This window comes from Perca flavescens, chromosome 3, assembly GCF_004354835.1.
Source record: "Perca flavescens isolate YP-PL-M2 chromosome 3, PFLA_1.0, whole genome shotgun sequence".
Classification (NCBI taxonomy): Eukaryota; Metazoa; Chordata; class Actinopteri; order Perciformes; family Percidae; genus Perca; species Perca flavescens.
In genome coordinates, this window is record NC_041333.1 from 155,523 (window position 1) to 177,754 (window position 22,232).

At 41.1% G+C, this 22,232-nt stretch overlaps 1 protein-coding gene across 1 annotated transcript in view; it reads right to left on the reverse strand.

Annotated features, from left to right (window-relative positions):
- pitpnm3 (PITPNM family member 3) overlaps nucleotides 1-22,232 on the reverse strand; it is a 140,962-nt gene that overhangs the window by 23,109 nt on the left and 95,621 nt on the right. The window contains exons 6-10 of the mRNA XM_028574362.1: nucleotides 13,712-13,901; nucleotides 9,243-9,365; nucleotides 8,298-8,485; nucleotides 4,914-5,071; nucleotides 4,308-4,478 (exon numbers count right to left, since the gene is read on the reverse strand). Of these exons, the coding sequence (XP_028430163.1) occupies nucleotides 4,308-4,478; nucleotides 4,914-5,071; nucleotides 8,298-8,485; nucleotides 9,243-9,365; nucleotides 13,712-13,901 (830 nt within the window). The remainder of the gene's footprint in view (nucleotides 1-4,307; nucleotides 4,479-4,913; nucleotides 5,072-8,297; nucleotides 8,486-9,242; nucleotides 9,366-13,711; nucleotides 13,902-22,232) is intronic.

Consider the following 22,232-nt stretch of genomic DNA (forward strand, 5'->3'; position numbering starts at 1 on the left):
GATGGTGTCGTTGTGTTGTATGATCGTTAACCAGCCGAGGTGTTCATTTCCATACAGGTTTAGTGGCTTGACGGTTAATGGTGAAGTAGGGGATTAGATTCGCGGGAGATTTTCTCACATTGCACAGCGCTGCAGAGGCGCGGGAAGATATTTTCAGCAGGGGGTGCTGGGGTGCAGGTGGGGGGGGTCCACGGGTGTCTGCAGGGAAAAGACGATGTAAGACACCGTGTCTCTACCTTACGATGATTTCGGTACACCAAACTTTTGCGCTCTGGAGTTCGGTTGATAAACTCTGCCATGAGACCCTGAATATCCAGATCATCCAAAAAAGACACTTCACCGGAGACAAAGTACTGGCGCGCTGTTAACAGCTCAGCGGGCTCACTCACTTTTTGGACTTTTTCTGTGTTGGACACTGTGGAAACTGGGTGGCTCGGTGGATAAACACACTGTTTTGGGAGAATAACTGATGTTGCATCTCCATACTGTATATATAAATAATATATACTGAAAAGCGTAGAGCCTTTTTTTTGCCAACCTTATTCCACACAACAGTTGCGATGTTCCTTTCAGCTATCTGCTCGGGCTCCAGGAAAGTGAAGAAAAGTTAGTTTGATATATCCAGCAATCATGTAGCTAACGCTGGAAGCAGAAGGCGGTGCAGGCCTAAAGCATTCTGCATGGGCGTCTGCATGTGACGTGCAGGTTACCTTCCCCCCAAACACGGAAACACATGCATGTAGGCTACATACAGTATACAGATATGTCTCACTTTATTAGATATATTTAAATAAAAAATACTGCTTTTGTATTTAGCATACAAGGAAAAACACTGCATCATTTCTTTACTTTAGTGTACAGGTTCAAATGAATTGGATTTAATCCCAGTGTAGACATAGGTGACTGTTACGTTAATGTTCCTTATGCCTTTATAAAAGCATGACAGCAAACAGCGTTGAAGTATAAAAATGTTATAATAGCGAGAATTACTTTTATGTTCTCTTACAGACTGCATCACTGATGGATTTTAAAACTTATTTTGCCATTAATTACCATCCTGAGTGCGAGAGACGCTCGCCCCAAATTCTCACAGTGAATCCACTGGTACATTTCCACATCAATTTCATCAATTAACATTATTAGAGAGCGAATTCTGCTGTCTGTTCTAAAACAACTGAGAGTGCCCCAGCATTGATTGACAGGATGTTCAGCTGGATTGATTTGTCCACACAGGTGTCATGAATGAACACTGGGGTTGAAGTGAGAAATAGTGACAGAAAAAAAGGTTTACTTTGACTTTTTACAAAACCCAGTTGCTGGCATTGAATAGCGATATTGTACAGCTAAAAAAGTTGTCAATTAATTATCATTTATAATGCAAGAATGCAAAAACATTTTTCACAATTCAAATATTTGATGCTTTAAATCATTACAAATGGAAAAAAAATTTTTTTTTTGATTGTTGGTTGGTCAAAACAATAACTTTGAAGTAGGGGTGCAACAATTAGCCGATTAATTGATTAGTTGATCGACTATTTTAATAATCAATTTATTGTTTAAGTCATTTTTTTAGTAAAAACCATTCAATGGTTCCAGCTTCTCATGTTTGCTGCTTTCTTTTGTCTTAACATACAGTAACTGAGTATCTTTGGGTTTTTGGACTGTCCAGTCGGACAAAACAAATAATTACATCACTTTGGACATCACTATAGGAAATTGAGATAGGAATTTGTACCTATTTTCTTATTTATAGACCAAGCAATGAATCTGAAAACTAATCTGCATTTAATCGATTTTAAAAAACTATCTATATTAAGTTTTTAAAAACCAATGGTGGAAGGCATGATAGTAAATAAAAACAATTAGTTGCAGCCCTATGGGAACCACCTTGGGCTCTGGAAAATTATCATTGCTTTTATATAATTTCCTGACACTTTAGATAGTAAATCATTACTGTAATTAATAAATCCTAAAAGTAATTGACAGAAACTTGTTTGCAATCATTTGAAATCTGACAGCATTCCAGAAACTACTGGTTTGGAAACCAACAGTGAAAGATGGGCCTCCACAGTGGAATACATTCTCTCTCTCTCTCTCTCTCTCTCTCTCTCTCTCTCTCTCTCTCCCCACAATCAAGTGTGGTTAATAACTCTGTGCCCAAATCACCTAGACCTTGGACCATTATGATGACAACTGAATGTCACACAAAACCCAATACATATTCTCCAATCAAAATGTTGTGACAGGGCCATTGTATGTACTGTTTGCAGTGATTTCAGCAATTATACATGCTCTGAGGTTTCCAAGTAAGGAAAGAGAATGCATGCTCATAAACACACTGCATTCTGTTATCAATAATGAGCCCTGCCCACACCTCTAAGCGGGGCCTTATTCGCTTTCATTCTCTGGAACATTAGCACAGCTCTGTCTTTCTTTCACAGCACAATAAGCAGAGAGAGGCAGTGAGGGAGGGAGAGATTGTTCTGATGAGTGCAGGTGAAGAAGCAGAGAGAGAGAGGAGCATCAAAAATCTAGCAGGAAAGACGAAACAAAGGCATACTCAAAGGCAATAAAAAGACGATCAAGAGCGTGAAAGTGTGTAAATCAGAGAACAAAAAACTAAAGTTAAAAATAGATACAGTACACACATCAAGACCATTATAAATAACCAGTAGGGAAACCAAAAGATTAGGATTTAAGCACGAGGTTGGGGAGAGTGAAACATCTGATGACAGAGGTAAAAGAAAAGGACAAGCCGAGAATTCACAAGGTGAGGGAGGATGATTGCAATGTGGCCTTGAAACATCTCTGGGACTTACAGAGATGGAGACTGGAAACATTTAACTCCGCTCCCTCCCCTACAGCTCTTGCCACGCTCTCTGCCTGCACACACTAGCCTATCCTATTAGCAATTTTCATGGTGAGCAAAAGATACAGCATCATAGTGCCATTAAAGCTCCGTTAGCCATGTGATCAATACTGATAAAATGACTATAATTCCATGTGCATTTGCTGTCTTGGATGATCATTTTTCCCATTGGACCATAGCTGGAATCATTAGAAAGAGGGTTCGTTCTCTCTACATCAGCAGCATTCATCATAATGAAAGCTCCACTGTTGACGGGTGTGGATGTCAAAGTCATACCCAGAAGAGCCTGATTTGATTGGCTCTGCCTTCATAACAACTAATTACCATATTACAGAGCAGGAAATGGGTGATGTGTGCCAATGTTTCTTCTGTGTGTCTGTGTGAGTGAGTGTGTCTCTCCGTGTGCACCTGTCGTTGGTTTTTAATTTAACACATAATTGGACAGCCTCCAAGCCTGATCAATGGAACTAGGATACAAACTAATTATTATAATTAAAACCAGCTATAGCTGCAAGCCTATACGCTGTGTGTCTGCCTTTACAATCCATCACCTTTATCTGCACCACTGGCTCTTAGAGGCATTGAGCATCCCACTTGGTGCATGGCTGAACATGATTAAATTAATAAATCAGAGCTTGGGCATCCAGTTTACACGGGTAAAAAGAATGAAATATGAAATATGATCATTTTAAATAGTAAATGTCTGCTTTGAGTTATACATATTTATTATGATTAGGTGTTGAGTAAGAGAATAAATAGAATTTTTCAAAGCCTTGCTCCAACCCACAAAGACTTATCTTCGGATCTGAGTTTGTGCTCGCAGGCTGTTAGCTCAAGAGCTCAGTCCTTAGCCTACTTTCTCTCAGTGAGGTAGTTGGATAAAGGGACAGGGGAACCAGGCGATACGTCATCACTGCTGTTTAAAGCGAGTCTCTATGTCCCCAAAGTGGGCTAAAACATGCTTCAAATAAATCAGTGGCTCATTAAGGACTCGGTCTCTCCAAGTAGGCCCTTGAGGGGGATTACAGCAGTACAGTGCCATTACTAGCAGACTCACATATTGTGCCGGATCCTCAGAGAGCGGTGGCAGGCTAAAGGTACTGCACCACAAGAAGATGAAGTATAATTACTTCAAACTTCAGGCTTTGGGGGCAGGATTTAGCTCTGCCTCTGCTGTACAAGCTCACACACACGGGATCCAGGCTCTGTGTGCACATGTGTAAATTCACATTACTAAGTCATAGAATCTCTCTGCCGCTGTAATCTAGTCCCACTAACAGAATTCCTTGAAGATTTCACACCAGCTTTGAAATGCAAAATCTGTTAGGTAATTAATACGGCAATACAATTACACCAGGAAATAGATGAACCAATGAAATATTCAAGACGAGCTGCTCTTGCATCTCCCAATGTTCATGAATTGAATCACACATCCTACCTATTAGCAGAGAGCGTCCATCTCCTAGAGGGTAGCGCTGATAGCGCGGCACAGCATATGGTGGCAACTTGTGGAAGAGAGGCTGCAGCAGTGGCTCCAGTCTGGAGGCTGAAGGGTCCGAAGGGTAAAACAGGTTGAAAATCTGAGAGCAGGCTGGATGCAGCTGACTTACTGAGGGTCAGAAAACACAATGGATAGGCAAAGCCATTAGGAACAGGATTATATATATATATAAAAAAAAAAAAAATATATATATATATATATATATATATATATAATATTTCAAGATGAAAATCTGTTCAAAACTAATCTGATCATTTTAAAAATGTTGATTATTTTCAAAGAAAAGAAATCAGTAAAAGACAATCCAGCTACTGTATGTCACATTTCAAGCAATCAAACTTGATATGTAGTGCACCTTTTGTACAGGTTAGTGCAGTCAAGTGCTTTACAGCCAGGTGAGCCACTTATAATAAGACAGTATAAATAGAAAGTAAAACAAATAGATAAAAACATCTGTGAGTGCTTGAGCACATACTGCACTCGTGTAGAGGTGTGGGCACATTGCATTCCCCGATATATGTTACATGTGTTTATGCGTCTTACCCTGGACAGCAGGCAGCACAGTGCGTCTCATGGCCAGCACAAGGCCCAGTGGACAGCCCAGCAGGAAGCAGTCTGACACTTCAAAGTCAAATCGACCGGGATTCAACACCAGACTGGTGCTACTGCCTCCACGCACCTCCACACTGTCCTTCATCAAACTGGGGACACAAAATGTAGTATGGTATCTGTCTGACATGCATTCCCTATCCTCAAACTCAAGGGTTACAGTGAGCTACTACTGGCCAATAAATAGATAGGAAGGAGCCATATGAGGATTTTTTGAGAGTGGTTTATTCAGCAATAACTTAGTAATGCAGATTTACTTTGGGGACATTTGATATTGTTCATCACTATTAAAGTAAATAAGTAAAAAGTAAAAGCCAGTAAATGTGGCTTATTTTTTTAATGGCTCTTCTCAATTGCACTTAACAGTTTTGTTTTTATAAAAGGCAGCGGTAATCTGAAATTCTAAAAGTCAATAATGTGCATGTTGACATTGGGAAGGTAAAAGTCTCAGTCCTGACACAGATGAGTCAGTGATGCTTTTGGTTTGTTAATATTCAATCGTAGGCTGGATAGTTCTAACACTCTGGGGTTGTTGTCGGCACTGGGCCTTTATGACTCAGCCTTCACAGGCTGCATCATGCTTACAGCTGTTTAAACAGCAGAGCAAGTCTCAGCCCCAAAGATATCTCACTGCTCTCCAACATTTCCCTATTAAAAGTCTTGCATGGGGAGAAAGGATTAGCCAACAGTCTCCAGCAATCTTCAAAAGCCAAATCAATAGTGCTTTGATTGCCTTCCGCTTCCATTTTGTTTTTTTGTCTTCTCTCGTAATGTGTCCACTCCTTCACCTCTTCCTACCATGCAAGAAACTGTCAGTCTGTCTGTCTGTCTGCCAACATTAACTACTGCTGCAAAATATCCTCATAGGAAGTAACTTCTTCCAAACTCCAAGAAAATACTAGTATCTATGTGGCTAAAGAGACAGTAAAGCATTGGGGCATTAAAAGAAATTAAAATTCATTCTTCATTCTTAGCAAGTGCACTTTTCATTCAGCGGCACATACAACATTTCCTGTTGGTGTAGAAGGTTAAGTGTTATTTTTGCAGCCTGGATGGGCTAAATTTCTCTTTTAGCAGCTACAGAATAGCACTTGTAATTTAACTGCAGATTGTAACCAATATGTTAAATTAATATGACAAATAAATATTACATTGGCTCACTGTTATTGAGTAAATGGTTGACATAGTTTTATGAGAAATAATGGGCGATGAACACATGATGTGTATCAAAAATGCCCAGCTCTTCATGGAGCGCCGCAAATAGATCTGACGCCGATGCCTACCTATCAAACTGAAGCATGGCAAATAGATTTCCTTATGGGTATTAGGCATGCACGAAGCCTTTCAGTAGCTATAACTGCACATAATCCTTTTTTCTGAGCACTTTAGACTAAATAGATGTCTAAACGTAGTCAATTATGTCCATTTATAGTAATGTAGGTGTTTGTTTTTTCTCAAATTGAGTGTATTACTATCTGTTTAAATATCAGTGAAATGAGCCAAAGCACATATCCCTAACATAGATAGATTGGGGGATAATGGGACAGTAAAGTAAAAGAAATGGTGGACATAAAAGACATCAGCCCCACTGCTTGCTGCGCTCTCCTGTGTTTTCATTATAGCAGTGTTGTGACCATTCACATGTGATCTCACAGCAAATTCCCAGACAGGGCCAAAGCAGAGCAAGGTGCATGTGAAGGAGTGAATCAAAGGTAGACAGCCATTCAATAGGCCATACTGAAAGATGGGATAATGTGTGTGAAAATGAGCTTTAATAAGCTCTCTTGCTGACTGGGAATATCCACTGGGAAGTGCAGGGAAAAAGAGCACATCCAGGAGTAGAGGTTACTCTCCACTCAGCAAGGCTCGGGATTAATTAATCAGGAGTGTAACAAGAAGTGAAAGTTGAGAGGTGCACAGCCGTGAACACATGTGGCGTGACTGTGAATCGATGGGATCCTTACTTCGGTGACTGTTACTGTGATGGTGTAAGCTTAGTGGAGCATGGGATTTGGAATGGGAACACTGGTTGCTTGAAGTGAGTCAACATGGCAGTTGTACCCCCTCCAGCCACCTGTCCCAGACCTAGCTAAATTCACCCGCAGCGCTCTGTCTCCCACACAAACTGGCTGGCACAGACACAAACAGGCTATTTATAGCCCAGCAGAGGCAGATAGGCAGGCAGGGCAGTCAAGCTGCAAATATTGATAAAGAGCACGGGCGAAACAGGGTGACACATTCCAGGAAAACCTGGTTGAGGGCCCGCATGCAACATCTGGGTTATCATATGAACCACTAACACACTCATCAGTCATCGAAAAATGCTATTTGACAGAAATGGATGACAGAATTTCTACTCTGTTGTCTGATGTGCTTCTTTTGCCAATGTGTGGGTGTTTTTGTAAACTAAATTTTGTTTTGGGTTAAATATGAATGCTGTAAATCATATATTATCCGTGAAATTCTGTTAATTGTACAACACACTAAATCCCATTTTACACCAGTGTACCATAATTGACTAATAGTAGCAGACTGGGCTGTACTTGATGGACTACATTTGTTTGATTGCACACAGTTTGTTTACAACCCTTTTTCTGCACCAACCATTGTTGTGAAGAAGAAGCAGTCTGATCTAAAATTATAGTCTGCGCTATAGTGTGTGTGTGTGTGTGTGTGTGTGTGTGTGTGTGTGTGTGTGTGTGTGTGTGTGTGTGTGTGTGCGAGCATGCGTATGTGCACGCAACAGTAAAGAAATAACAGTTTTGGTTTTGCACCAAAGTCATGCAAGGTCACATTTAAAGGATAATAAATAAAAACAACTTGTCCCTTTTGCCTTAAAATGCCTTTTGATCCTTTTGATTTTCCTTGTTTTCTGCACTGACAGATCTGATCTGAGTTTACCAAAGCCTCTTGTTACTTAGAGTGCAGTGTGGGTGCTGTTTGTGTGTGTGCTGGTGTATATAAGTGTGTGTTTTTGTTCTTCTATTTCTGCTATATAACCACTATTACAGAAACATGAGAAATATCCAGGTTTTCAAGGGACACATTTTGGTAAATTGCAAAGGATATGTGTAACACGGTATCATGATATTGATATGTGAGCTGATACAAAACAATTGATAGAAAATCATAAACATTGAATCCTACTTATAAATTGTTCAACATAACCCGTAATGGCCTAAAACATCCAGAGATATTAAATGGGTAAATACCTTGATATAAACCGAATGTCAAGATCCTTGGTAGACAGAGTTATTTTTCCAGACAGTAAATATTGTCAACCCTTGTGTGGGGGTATACTCATGTGTGCTGTCCCACCTGGAAAAAAAGCTGTGCTGGCCCGTGGACGAGGTGTCTCCGTCATAAGAGTCGCTCTGCTTACGGCTGAGCGGCGGCCCGCACTGGCCGTTCCCTTCGTTGGGGGCGGAGATATCAATGTTGCTCTTGCTGAGCCTCTTGCTAGAACTCAGACCCGGGCTGGACTCCCCGAGTAGGCCCGAGTTATCCTGACAGGAAGGAGGAGAATGTGCAACTGTAAATCCTAATACACACAAAGCAGTGGGTGCATCAGGAAATTACATATAATCAGAAGGGAGTTAATGCATTTTCCCATGCGAACACTTAAATGTGGGAGGGAAAACCTCCTGAATAGCAACAGGGAGGAGAAGAAAGCAAGGGAGCAACAGACAGAAAGTATGCAACGCTTAGCAGGGGGAAAAGAACATTAAATGACAAGCTGCTTCAAGAGGGCAGTTCAGCACAAATATTATGATGAATGTTACATGCACGCCACAGAAACTGCTAAAAATGGTGCTTAGAAACATTCTGATGCCCATCAAATTACCCACTGAAAACAAATTGCGATCCACACACAAAATTCAGCTCCACTGTGACTTGTAGTTCCATCTTTTATGTATGAGACTTCAGAAAACATAGCGCCAAGTGACATTTTCTATAAGCTATGTCTTGGTAGAGGTGTTGTGCTAAAAAAACTGACAAGAAATAGACATAGCTGAGGTGACTGTTGTGTATGAGAGTCTCTGTTTGTTTACTAGAGAGCACTGGTGGTGCCACATGTGCACGCTTGTAGCAATCAACTCCACTGATGAAGACAAGGTATAACTCAAACATGTAATCTTGATCATTTGCAGTGATCTCTTAATGATGTATCAACAGTAAGATGTCTCCTGGACACCATACACATCTGTGCATCACCATCACCATCACCATCATCATCTCATCACTGTAACAGTGAGCTCCTACCTTCAGGCTCTCAGTGCTGTTGTTTCTGCTGCTGTTGTTGGGGCTGCCAGGCCTCTGGTGGTTGCTGAAGCACAAAGCGTCGAAGCACAGCACACCTCCCACACAGTCGCCCATCAGGCATACCTGCTCGGAAAAATATATAATTCAGACAGCCTCGACATATGGTGCACTCAGACAGTGAAGGCCTTAACAGGAGGACAATTAGAAAGGTGTATGAATGGAATTTACACCAGAATTACCACCTTGCGGTTGAATGCCTCTGCCAACCAGGCAGGTTGCAGTTTACATCTATGTCTGCCAAGGCTCATATAATATATGTAGTGAAGACTTTAAAGCATTTTACAGCCTCTGAACACCCACACAGATGATTTCAGTTATTGTGGCTGACCTCTGTTCAGGTTGAAAGTGAGTCGGAGCTTAGGTGGGAATTTATTAGGTCACAAATCTTCATCTACCAATAAGAACGATAAAGGTGTCATTTGTCCTGCCCTAACAGGTGCAACAAAGCTAACAGGAGACTCAGGAAGATGTCAATCAGTCTATACACACCCACACAGTCCTGGGAAGAGGTCTAATAGCCAAATTAACTAAAAACACCTGTGTACGTGTTCAGGGTCTTCAATAAAAAAGGTGATAAGGGTATTTCCTGGCGAAACATGCTTCACACATCTTCAACTATTTGTGGTGATCTATACAGTACAATCACCACCGTGTCAACATGGGCACCCAGGATTAGTGTCACCGATTTAGTTTCTGTCCAAATATCTCCCCTTCTGTTCCTGAGTTATGGCATTGAATAATGGCATAATCTTTATAATGTCACAGTAAAGATGACCTTTGACCTATTGGATATAAAATGTAACCACTTAATTTTATTATATAAATTATTTAGACATTAGTGTGAAAGGTTGTCATAATTAGCGTAGGGATTCTTAAGTAATGGCCAAAAACGCATTTTGTGAGGTCACATTGAGCTTGACCTTTGACCTCCAAAATCTCATCAGTTGATGCTTGAGTCCAAGTGGATGTTTGTGCTAAATTTAAAAAATTCCGGCCAAGGAGCAGAGACAAAAAAATAAGGAAACACGTTAATACACTGGGACAGAAAAGCATGAAAATCATTTCCAGAATATATACAAATAGGATATGGTCTGTTCTGTAACTGTATTAATATACTATACTTTTTTAAGTTAGCTTGCAAGGAATCAATGCTTTTATCATTTTATACTAACAGGTAATGCAATTTCAATCAATCAACAACCTTTGACCAAGACTGCTAATAAAACTTCACAAAGAGAAAGTAAAATGCTTTTCTTAAAATGTTTTCCTACTCTGTATCTTTCAAGAGTTGTTTCAACACCATTCACAATTTATTTTTATATTTTGCTGCTGTGAGCAGGTCCTCCATTTCCTATGTGCATTGCATTGTGGGACAATGTGGAACAGCACATTCACAAATAAAGCATTTTTTTCCTGCCACGTTTACAACATATCATTCAGACTGTAATTATGAGCAGCCAAGTGAGGAAACTGTTCACATAGGCCTATATGGGTATTCTAACCAATGTGTGAATACTCACAGAATGAGAGTCAGAATGAGAGTAGTTGTTCCTGTTATTCATTCTCCTATTCACTATCCTTTATTTTATCACTTTTCTACATACTCAAAACACAACTCCGGTTCTTCAGTTAAGAGGGGTGCCCTGTATTGATCCATATGACTACTAGTGCATTGGCTGATTCTCACATAGCACACACACACACACACACACATACACACACACACACACACACACACACACACACACACACACACGAGGGACAGAGTGCCGCGGTTTGAGAGAGAGAGAGAGAGAGAGAGAGAGAGAGAACTATCTCACACAATGTTTCTGTAACTTATTAAAAACTAACTCGGAACCCTGCTTTGTCACATTTTGACCTGCCTGTCAGAACCTGTGATATTTTATAGTAAGGTTACCTGAACCTGTGCTTCTCAATAGCAGTGGTATATGTGTGTAAAAATGTGTGTGTAAACACAGCTACAAAGATAACTGGCTAACAACATAATTAGCTTTGAGACGTCAGCCTCAGGTCCTGGCAATTCTTCATAGTGGTAGAAATAACTGGAAAATGAATGTAGTTTATTGGAGAATGCGAAGGGGCACTTTGACAACTTTGCCACTTTACTCATTGTTTTGATAACATTAAATACATGCATTAAGCAGAAATTGCAAAAACAAACGAGTGAATGACTGAATTAGTCATTTAATCAATATCTGTACTTTTAGCTTTTCAATATCTTCAAATATGGGATGAAGTTTGAAAAATTTACCAATAATTTTTCTCATGCTCAGCATTGACAGATACAATTATCAAATCAGCTGTTTAAAGGCAACCGAATGGAGGAAATTACATCTACTGATTTAAAAAAATTCTGGGGGAACATAACATTGACATTGTCCCACCCACATAATTCCAACAGCAGATTATTTCAAAGGTACACATGCAGAGTAATAAGAGGGAAGGGATTGAGATGAATCATCCTAATGAGCAAACCAAGTTGTAAAAATAAAGTGGGAAGGTAAAGTCCTCCCCCACACATAACAACATCCTACACCAGTATTAACCAAACACATTCGCACTCCCATCACGTAAAATACAGATGCTTGACCATTTGTCTTTGGCGTTGTTATTGATGCTAAAAGTCTCCTTTAGCGTCATATCTAAATGAGCTGGGTCGGGACTATTGGCGTCTATTTGGACGCTCTGGGTTGGGATGTATGTTTAACTGACATGCGGCACGAGAACGGGACAGTTAGGAAAAGATGGTGGATGGGCTTATAAAAGGTACGTTTCCGTGACATGCGGGACAAGAAAGGGACAGTTGGGTTTAGGAAAAGATGGTGGGTGAGCTTATAAAATTAACATTTCAGTGACACGCAGGACAAAAACGGGACATGAATCCCGGTCTCCAGGGTGAAAGTCCTGTGTAGTTTGACCCGTCCACCACCCCAACCAACCTCCCTACGCAGAATTATGGGCTTTGATACTTCTCTCTACCGTTGTCGCTCTTAATACTACATCATCTTAAAGTGATCTAAAATCGAATCATAAAACCCAATAATGGATCTTTGTATTGTTCTGTATCATATGAAACTAGAAGACCTAAGGAATCCATTGGTACCAACTTAAACTAGCTCGTCGGTAAGGGGGTTAAATAAACCTTCAAGGTTAGGCTACATTTTTGTGAGGGAAAAACTGGCATGGCCATTTTAAGATATCTGAATGAAATGTCTCTCAATACTCACTGACTGTATTATTAAAACTGTTCATATTAAATAAAAATACATTAATGTAACTGCTTTGGGGTCACTTCTTAATATAAACATTGATACTTTTAAGAATGCAGCAGGTTAGAGGGAACCTTGTACAATTGTAGAATCTCTTTCATATCCAAGCTAAATTGGCGTTGTAACTGAAATGTTCCTAACTTAATTGATATTGAATCGAAAATCAAATTGGGAATAAAATAGAATCAGAAAAACAATTGTTTCGGGACCTTGTGAATCTGAATCAAATCGATTCGGAAAATCATTGAGGATACCCAGCCCTAATCACAACACGTGTATTGGTGTAATCGCCTAACTGTAATATTGTTAACTTGTACCTCTTGACTGTATGTGTTTTGTTGTTGTTGATTGGCTCATCAGGAATGAATTGACCAGTGGCTCTCAATAATGTGCCTTCAAGGCCTGAGAACCTGAGGGTTTTCATTTCAAACAAGCACTACAGCAGCTGATCTACAGCAGCTAATAGAAAAAATAAATGAAAACAGCAATTACTTGTGAAATCCACTTACTGGCTTTCATTTATATAGCGCCTTTCTATCTAACCGGACAAAGTGCTTTACAATTTGCCTCTCATTCACACAACACACTGGCCTTCCCATCAGGAGCAGCAGGGAGTTCAGTGTCTTGCACAAGGACACTTTATCATTCAGCTAGTAGGAGCCGAGGATCAAACCCCCCAACCTTGTGATTAAAGGACAACCTGCTACCTTCTGAGCCACAGCCGCATATTGACCTGCCTTTTTAAATTACACTTTGAGTTAAAACTATGATTATTAATTATAAAAGCAGAGTTGTGTTTCAGAGCCGTAATCTAATGCTGTCAAATTCAAATCAATTGTGAACACTTTGCTCACGGATCATTATCTCACTAGAAAATACAGCTTGTTACAAAGAGCCTAGTAGTTGTTATGTGCAAGAGAGTGAAATGTGTTCTGCTTAAACAATATACATCTGGAGCCCCCTGAAGGCCTGAGCTCCCACAGAATATACAGCCCACTCCAAAGCAATCTTAATTTCCTTTGAAAAGTGCCTCCAGCTCATTAGTCAATGATGAGAGACTTAAGTGAACTAGAGTTCTCCTCTCCTCTCCTCTCCAACCAGAAGAAGTTTGAGACGGACCTGACCCGTAAATCCCTGGCCGTCCTCTGACTGCAGGAAGCTGTGGTAGACCTGGTTGGATTGGGTGATCACTGTGGCAACAGCATCCTGGTAGCGAGGTGAGACGATAGCAAGGAGCGGGAGGGCAGCCAGGGGCAGGTGGTCCACGCTACTGGACACACAGCTCTCGTCATAGCTGTATGGGTTCAGACTGGAGGAGGAAGAAGCAAGGAAAGGGGGATGAAAGGGGGAAGAGAAAGGTATAGTAATCAGTGTTTCCCACAGATTAGAAATACTTATTTTCGTAACAATCAAGTATCAAAAACTGAGGACACGCTGTTAGATGCTGTCCTCCTCTCCTACTCTTTCTTCAATGCCTAACCAATCTATCTCTCTCTCTCTCCCTGTGACCCTGTCTTTCACTGGTTGAAACCTGAAAATATTGTGGTGGGACTGTTGAGCTCTGTTTCAGACTGATACCTCTGGTTCAAGCTGGTCCTCATCCTCAACCATGGCCTTTTTCAGTCGCGGAAAATACTTTTCAATACTCCTCTGGATTGAAGCAGCAAACATTCAGTGTAAGAGTAAAAAATGACATAACATTATTTATAATAAGTTTATTTGATTCACATCTGCTACATATAGTTTTTTGACCTAGACAACACAACTGCATTTTACCGCAAACTTGCGACTAGTTAACTTTCTAAAGCGGGCGCAATTGCTTATTTGCTAAGAGTCGGGTCAGGACTCAACATTAACACGCTAACAACATTGTATTCAGAATATAAAATATTTTTTATCCATCCATCCATCCATCCATCTTCGTCCGCTTATCCGGCGTCGGGTCGCGTGGGGAGCAGCTCCAGCAGGGGACCCCAAACTTCCCTTTCCCGAGCAACATTAACCAGCTCCGACTGGGGGATCCCGAGGCGTTCCCAGGCCAGGTTGGAGATATAATCCCTCCACCTAGTCCTGGGTCTTCCCCGAGGCCTCCTCCCAGCTGGACGTGCCTGGAACACCTCCCTAGGGAGGCGCCCAGGGGGCATCCTTACCAGATGCCCGAACCACCTCAACTGGCTCCTTTCGACGCAAAGGAGCAGCGGCTCTACTCCGAGCTCCTCACGGATGACTGAGCTTCTCACCCTATCTCTAAGGGAGACGCCAGCCACCCTCCTGAGGAAACCCATTTCAGCCGCTTGTACCCTGGATCTCGTTCTTTCGGTCATGACCCAGCCTTCATGACCATAGGTGAGGGTAGGAACGAAAACTGACCGGTAGATTGAGAGCTTTGCCTTCTGGCTAAGCTCTCTTTTCGTCACAACGGTGCGATAGATTGAATGCAATACCGCACCCGCTGCGCCGATTCTCCGACCAATCTCCCGCTCCATTGTCCCCCCACTCGCGAACACAACCCCAAGGTACTTGAACTCCTTCACTTGGGGTAAGGACTCATTCCCTACCTGGAGAAGGCATTCCATCGGTTTCCTGCTGAGAACCATGGCCTCAGATTTAGAGGTGCTGATCCTCATCCCAACCGCTTCACACTCGGTTACGAACCGATCCAGTGAGTGCTGAAGGTCGCAGGCCGATGATGCCATCAGGACCACATCATCTGCAAAGAGCAGCGATGAGATCCCCAGCCCACCAAACTGCAACCCCTCCCCACCCCGACTACGCCTCAATATCCTGTCCATAAATATTACAAACAGGATTGGTGACAAAGCGCAGCCCTGGCGGAGGCCAACCCTCACCTGAAACGAGTCCGACTTACTACCGAGAACCCGGACACAGCTCTCACTTTGGTCATACAGAGATTGGATGGCTCTGAGTAGAGACCCCCTCACCCCATACTCCCGCAAAACCTCCCACAGTATCTCCCGGGGGACCCGGTCATACGCCTTCTCAAAATCCACAAAACACATGTAGACCGGTTGGGCATACTCCCAGGCTCCCTCCAGGATCCTTGCGAGAGTGAAGAGCTGGTCCGTTGTTCCACGACCAGGACGGAATCCGCATTGTTCCTCCTCAACCCGAGGTTCGACTATCGGCCGAACCCTCCTTTCCAGCACCTTGGAGTAGACTTTACCAGGGAGGCTGAGAAGTGTGATACCCCTATAATTGGCACAAACCCCTTCGTTATAGACAATCCATGACTAGCACAGAAGTCCAACAACAAACAACCACTCTGGTTTAGATCAGGGAGGCCGTTCCTCCCAATCACGCCTCTCCAGGTGTCTCCATCATTGCCCACGTGTGCGTTGAAGTCCCCCAGCAGAACAATGGAGTCCCCCACTGGAGCCCCATGCAGGACTCCAGTCAAGGTCTCCAAGAAGGCCGAATACTCCGAACTCCTGTTTGGTGCATATGCACAAACAACAGTCAGAGTTTTCCCCACAACCCGCAGGCGTGAGGGGAGGCAACCCTCTCGTCCACCGGGTAAACCCAACACAGCGGGCGCTCAGCCGGGGCTTGTGAGTATCCCCACACCCGCCCGGCGCCTCACACCCTGGGCAACTCCGGAGAAGAAAAGAGTCCAACCCCTATCCAGGAGTATGGTTCCAGAACCAAGACTGTGCGTAGAGGTAAGCCCCACCCGGGTCTGGTCCGTCGAGGCCCCTGACCTTCACTGCCACCCATGTGGCATCGCACCCGACCCCAACGGTTCCTCCCACATTATAGGACTTTTTAATGTTTGATTTTGTAAAAGTGTTCACGAGATAGTTACCAACCTTTCGTGAACTTGTGAATTTCGCCAGCCGTCTTCTGTCCTTTATGGAGACAGACGCTGTACACGGTGGGCGCGATGGTGTTTTAAGCCTCCAACATCGCCTTACAGGCAGCTAACCCTCACCTTAAACCTAAACATAACTTCTTTGACATAACCATTGCCGCACTGCCTGGAAGGCGATGTTGGGGGCTAAAAACACCAAACACCAAACAGTGGGAGGAGCTGTGTGTGTGTGTGTGTGTGTGTGTGTGTGAGTGAGACACAAGTGACAGAGAGACGGCAGAGAGCAGGGAAAGAAAATGCAGCTGAACGTTTAAATAGCGTTTAAAAAAAATGTGTGGGAAACACTAGTAAGAAATACAAAATATTAACAAAGCCCTTTGGGAGTGTTCCCATACATACTTTGTAAAATGTCATCAGTTTCTAGTGCACATTAATGTCAAAATAGATGGTTTTGTTCATTGAATTAAGTTGATGTCTAAAATCAAAGATTCCTCAGGTGTTCTTTTTATGATACACGTCCCTTTGACTTTCCTAAATGTATTGATGTCTAATCCAATCTGTCCATGATGCACTCCACCTGATTTGAGGCAAGGCTTTTCACAATGTTACTGTGTGTGTGTGTGTGTGTGTGTGTGTGTATGTGTACGTACCCAAGCAAGATAAGGAGAAGAGGGATGTTATCTCAAGGAATAAAACACAAGCAAACCTGCACAGATATCAGCAATGAGAGCAGTGTCTTTGTGTCTTTACTGCTGTGTAGACATTAATGGATGTGTGTGTGTGTGTGTGTGTGTCTGTGTGTGTGTGTGTGTGTGTGTGTGTGTGTATTTGACTCTGTGTTGCCCAATTACAGTGCAGACGCAGATCAAGCGAGACACTACGTAAAAGATGGTGTTGCCCTGCACTCTCTCCTTGAGCAGCAGTGCCAACCCTGTCATCATCCATCAGATGCTCTGATTACAGGAAGAAGCAGCACAGCCACATCAAGGCTGAAATATCTCAGCAACCATGCACACATCACTACACAAAAGGGCACAACCTCTGCAAGTGGCAGTTCTGATGTACTGAAACAAAAATTTACATAATTCAACATTTTAGAAAGCACACAATTGCTCTCCAAGATACAGCTTGTATCACAAGATAAATATTAATTTCATCTCCATTTAATCTAATCAATAGAGAAATAGATATGTGATTTATTTAGCCTGGCTTAACACCCAAACTGAAATTAAGGAGAGAAAATGGTTGCCAGGCTCTGCTTTACAACAACTTCAAAACTGTTTGGTTGTTTTGTTTTTAATGAGTCACAAATATGTTTATAGTTAGATTTTTTTTTTAAAGGTGGTTTTTAGCAACTCAAACAGGGATAAACATAATTTTATCAAACAGCATTTGTTGTGGACCGTTTTGAACTGCGGACAAACACAGGCTACCCAACGGTGTAAGTGAGACTGAGTCAGAATAAATGATAGTGTCCATGTTCATTGTACAGAAGAAATATACTGTACAAGTCAGTGAAACGATGTGGCGCTTGTGTTTCCTACTCCTCGAAAGCAAGAGGTGTTGCCTTGCTCATTAATAAACGCCTGAACTTTAAATTAAATTCAGTTGAAAAGGATAAAAATGGCAGATTTTTGCTTGTAGATTGTGAAATAAATAGGAACAAGATATCCTTAGTGAACATATATGGGCCCAATTATGATGACCCGTTGTTCCTTAACAATCTGATTATGAAACTGGCTACAATTGGGGGTCAATGTGTTGTAGGTGGAGACTTTAATTTGGTATTAAACCCACTTTTGGATCGATCATTACCAAAAACCTTTTCACTATCAAAGGCGGCAACAGCACTAAAACAAGGTATGAAAGACATAGGCATAGTTGACGTGTGGCGAAATCTTTATCCAAACCAGAGGGATTTCTCTTTCTTTTCACCTACCCATAATACACACTCTAGAATTGACTTGTTCCTGGTGCCACTAGGTATGATAGCCGCAGTGATCGAATGCTCCTATCTAGCAGCTACCTTCTCAGATCATAATCCCATCAAACTCTCCTGGTTGCTTGATACTCCACAGCCCACAACCTGCAGGTGGAGATTTAAAAATTACATGTTGAAAGACCCTGAGTTTATTTCATACATGACTACCAATATTGAAATATTTCTTGACGCCAATTCAAATTCCTCCTCACATGCCAATATTTGGGAAGCTCTTAAAGCCTATATGAGAGGTCAAATTTTATCATACAGTGCTCACAAGGTAAAACAGATTAGAGAGAGACTAACCAAATTGGAAAGAGATATTAGAAAGCAGGAACAGGAATACATTGCCACCAAGAAGGAAGAACACCTTAACACACTAACAAGAACAAGGATGCAATATAGTAATCTATGTACTCCTCTATGTAAAGAGGAAGCAGCTATGGCCAGAACTAGATATCACTATTATGAGTTCGGGAACAAAACAAGTAAACTCTTGGCCTGGCAAATTAAGAAGGAAACATCTGATAAATTCATACACTCAATATTAGCAGAGGACGGCAGACTCCTTGATAACTCATCATCCATTAATGCAGAATTCAAACAATTCTATGAAAATTTATACAAAACTGGGCAAGATGCGGATAATATTGGAGCAAAAAAGTTCTTGGATAGAATAACCCTCCCCAAATTACAAGATGAGGATAGAGATCTGCTTGATGCAGATATATCAGAAATGGAGGTACTCCCTGCCATTAATTCTTTACAAAACAACAAGACTCCCGGGCCAGATGGCTTCCCTGTCGAGTATTATAAGGCCTTTTCAAAAAAACTATTAACTCCACTCACGAACATGATTAAAGAAGCTCTAGAAAATAAAAAATTACCAGATTCATTGGAAATCGCAACAATCACACTGCTTCCTAAACCGGCCAAAGACAAACAGAAATGTGACTCGTACAGACCCCTCAGCCTCTTAAATGCAGATTATAAAATACTATCCAAACTAATTGCTCTCAGACTGGAAGATGTTATACCTAAAATAATACACCCTGACCAAACGGGTTTCATTAAAGACCGGTACGGAGCAGACAATGTGCGGCGACTGCTCCACATACTGAACATCGCACAAAAAAATTCAAATCCTATGCTAATAATGTCTATGGACGCAAACAAAGCATTTGACAGAATTGAACCAAGCTTTCTATTCCAGACTCTACAGGCTATGGGATTTGGAGAGAAATTCACTAAATTTGTTAAAACACTTTTTAATGCACCCAAAGCTAATGTTTTAACAAACGACATGCTATCTAACACTTTCTCATTATCCAGAGGGTGCAGGCAAGGCTGTCCAAGCTCCCCCGTGCTCTTTGCGCTTGCAATTGAACCGCTAGCCATTGCCATCCGTTCTAACACCTCCATAGCAGGAATTAAATTTGGCTCACATGAACACAAACTTTCTCTGTATGCAGATGACCTCTTATTATATATAACTGATCCGCAAACATCAATCCCTCCTCTATTGAAATGCCTCAAAGAATATAGTGCTATCTCAGGATATACATTAAATTACACTAAAAGTGAGATCTTACCACTAAATATACATGACAATAATATTAGAGCTCTCACTGACCCATTAAAATGGTCCACCATTGGTTTTAAATATTTGGGAATACAAATTGGTAAATCGGATGAACATATATTTAAACAGAACTATATAAAACTATTGGAACAAACCAAGCTTAACCTTCAAAGATGGATTGATCTTCCACTGTCTCTCATAGGCAGAATCAACACTATCAAAATGAACATTTTGCCTAAGTTTATTTACTTATTTCAATGTCTCCCGATGAAAGTTCCCATGAGTCTCTTTAAGGAGCTTAACAAAATTTTAACTCCTTTTATATGGCAAAGAAAAACCCTAGGGTCAAACTCCTCTCTATACAGGCTCCATATTCAAGGGGAGGACTCAACTTACCAAATTTTAGGAATTATTATCTTGCGTCTCAGTACAGATCGATTTGGATCTGGCTGCATGCAGAGAACAGTGAGGTTAGATGGGTCCCAATAGAACAACATGAGATGAAATCTATTCCGTTAAAGGATATTCCTTTCTTAGGCACAAAAAAATGTTTAGCCACACTCACAAACAATTCAATAATACTGAATACATTTGCTGCGTGGCAAGAATCTCACTCACTTCTCGACACAAATATTTACTTTCTTAGAAAGGCACCTTTATGGGGTAATCCCAACCTCTCACACCACATAGCTGACTCGGTGCTACGGGGGTGGAGGGAAAGAGGAATCCAGACAGTTGCTGACTTGTATATTAACGATACATTTGCTAACTTCCAACAACTAAATGAAAGATTCAATCTTCCCAAAGACAGTTTCTTTAAATTTCTACAAATCAGAGACTGGGTTAAGGAGAAATCCAAAGAAACATTCCCATATATGCCACAAGAAACTCCTCTTGAAACCCACCTATGTAATAAATTACATGATTCAACAAAAGGAATAATATCTTCTATATATGGCATAATCAATGGAAAATTACCGGTTTATGATAAAACATCTACAAGGGGGAAATGGGAAAAAGACCTAGGCTGTATTTATGAGGAGACACAATGGCATCGTCTACTGGAACAAGCACAGACTGTGCTAACCTCCACGAAACACAGATAAATTCAATTTAATATATTCCATAGGACATACTACACCCCTTGCAGGTTACATAAAATTGACAGTAACATCTCTTCCAAATGTCAGAGATGTAAAGTGACCGATGGTGATCTTTTACACATGCTATGGAGTTGCCCAATGATAGAACAATTTTGGAAACGTGTCATTGAATTAACCTCAAGGATAATAGGAAATCAAATTGAACAGGACCCAAAACTTTGGATCCTGGGGGACACAAGCTCTATTAATGTGAACTACTACAAGAAATACTTTATCTTACTTGCGAGCACTGCAGTAAAAAAATGTATTCTGATTAACTGGAAATCTGAAAATTCACCATCAGTAAGACATTGGATTAATGAGCTTGTGTCTTACTGCACACGAAAAAAAGATATTATATAATGTGAGAGGGAAACATGCAGCCTTTAGACAAATCTGGGGCCCCTTCACAGACATTCTGCCCTCTCTGGACTTGGCTGACCACGCTAGTATGAGCCCTCCTGGACCGCCTTAGAAATTAGCACTCTGCATGTTTATCTGGTATGACCTCCTCATTGATGCATTTGTTATAAGTAGTGTGTAGACTTATATACAATAGATATGTATATACACAGATGGGTGTAGGTACTTAAACTGTACATAGACTGTTTAGATATATAAATGAAAGGAAATTGAGAACCATACAAGGGAAGGGGGTGGGAAGGGGAAAGTTTGTGTAATATTTGTGTTTTTGTTTTGTATTGATTTTATTTACTTAGTCTTTTTCCTTTCTCTTGTTTTCTTTTCTGATGTTCAAAAATTTAAAATCATTATCATTGTGCGGTGTACCTGTAAGGTTACACATTTGTGTGTATTTCCTTTTGTGAAATACAACCTTCAATGTTTCAAATTGCAGATCCTTACTACACACCTTTAATATCTTGTAAGAACTTCTGTTAATAAAAACAAATCTTAAAAAAAAAAAACAAATTCCTACTGACCCGATTGTTTTGTTATTTAATGATGACTCTAAATTACACCTGCTTGAGAGACAAAAGAAAGTTTGGTTAGCCATCTCAACTGCAACTAAGAAAATGATAGCTCAATGCTGCCCCCCCCCACTCGCTTTGTATAAAACAGTGGTTGGTGTATTTCCTAGACATCAT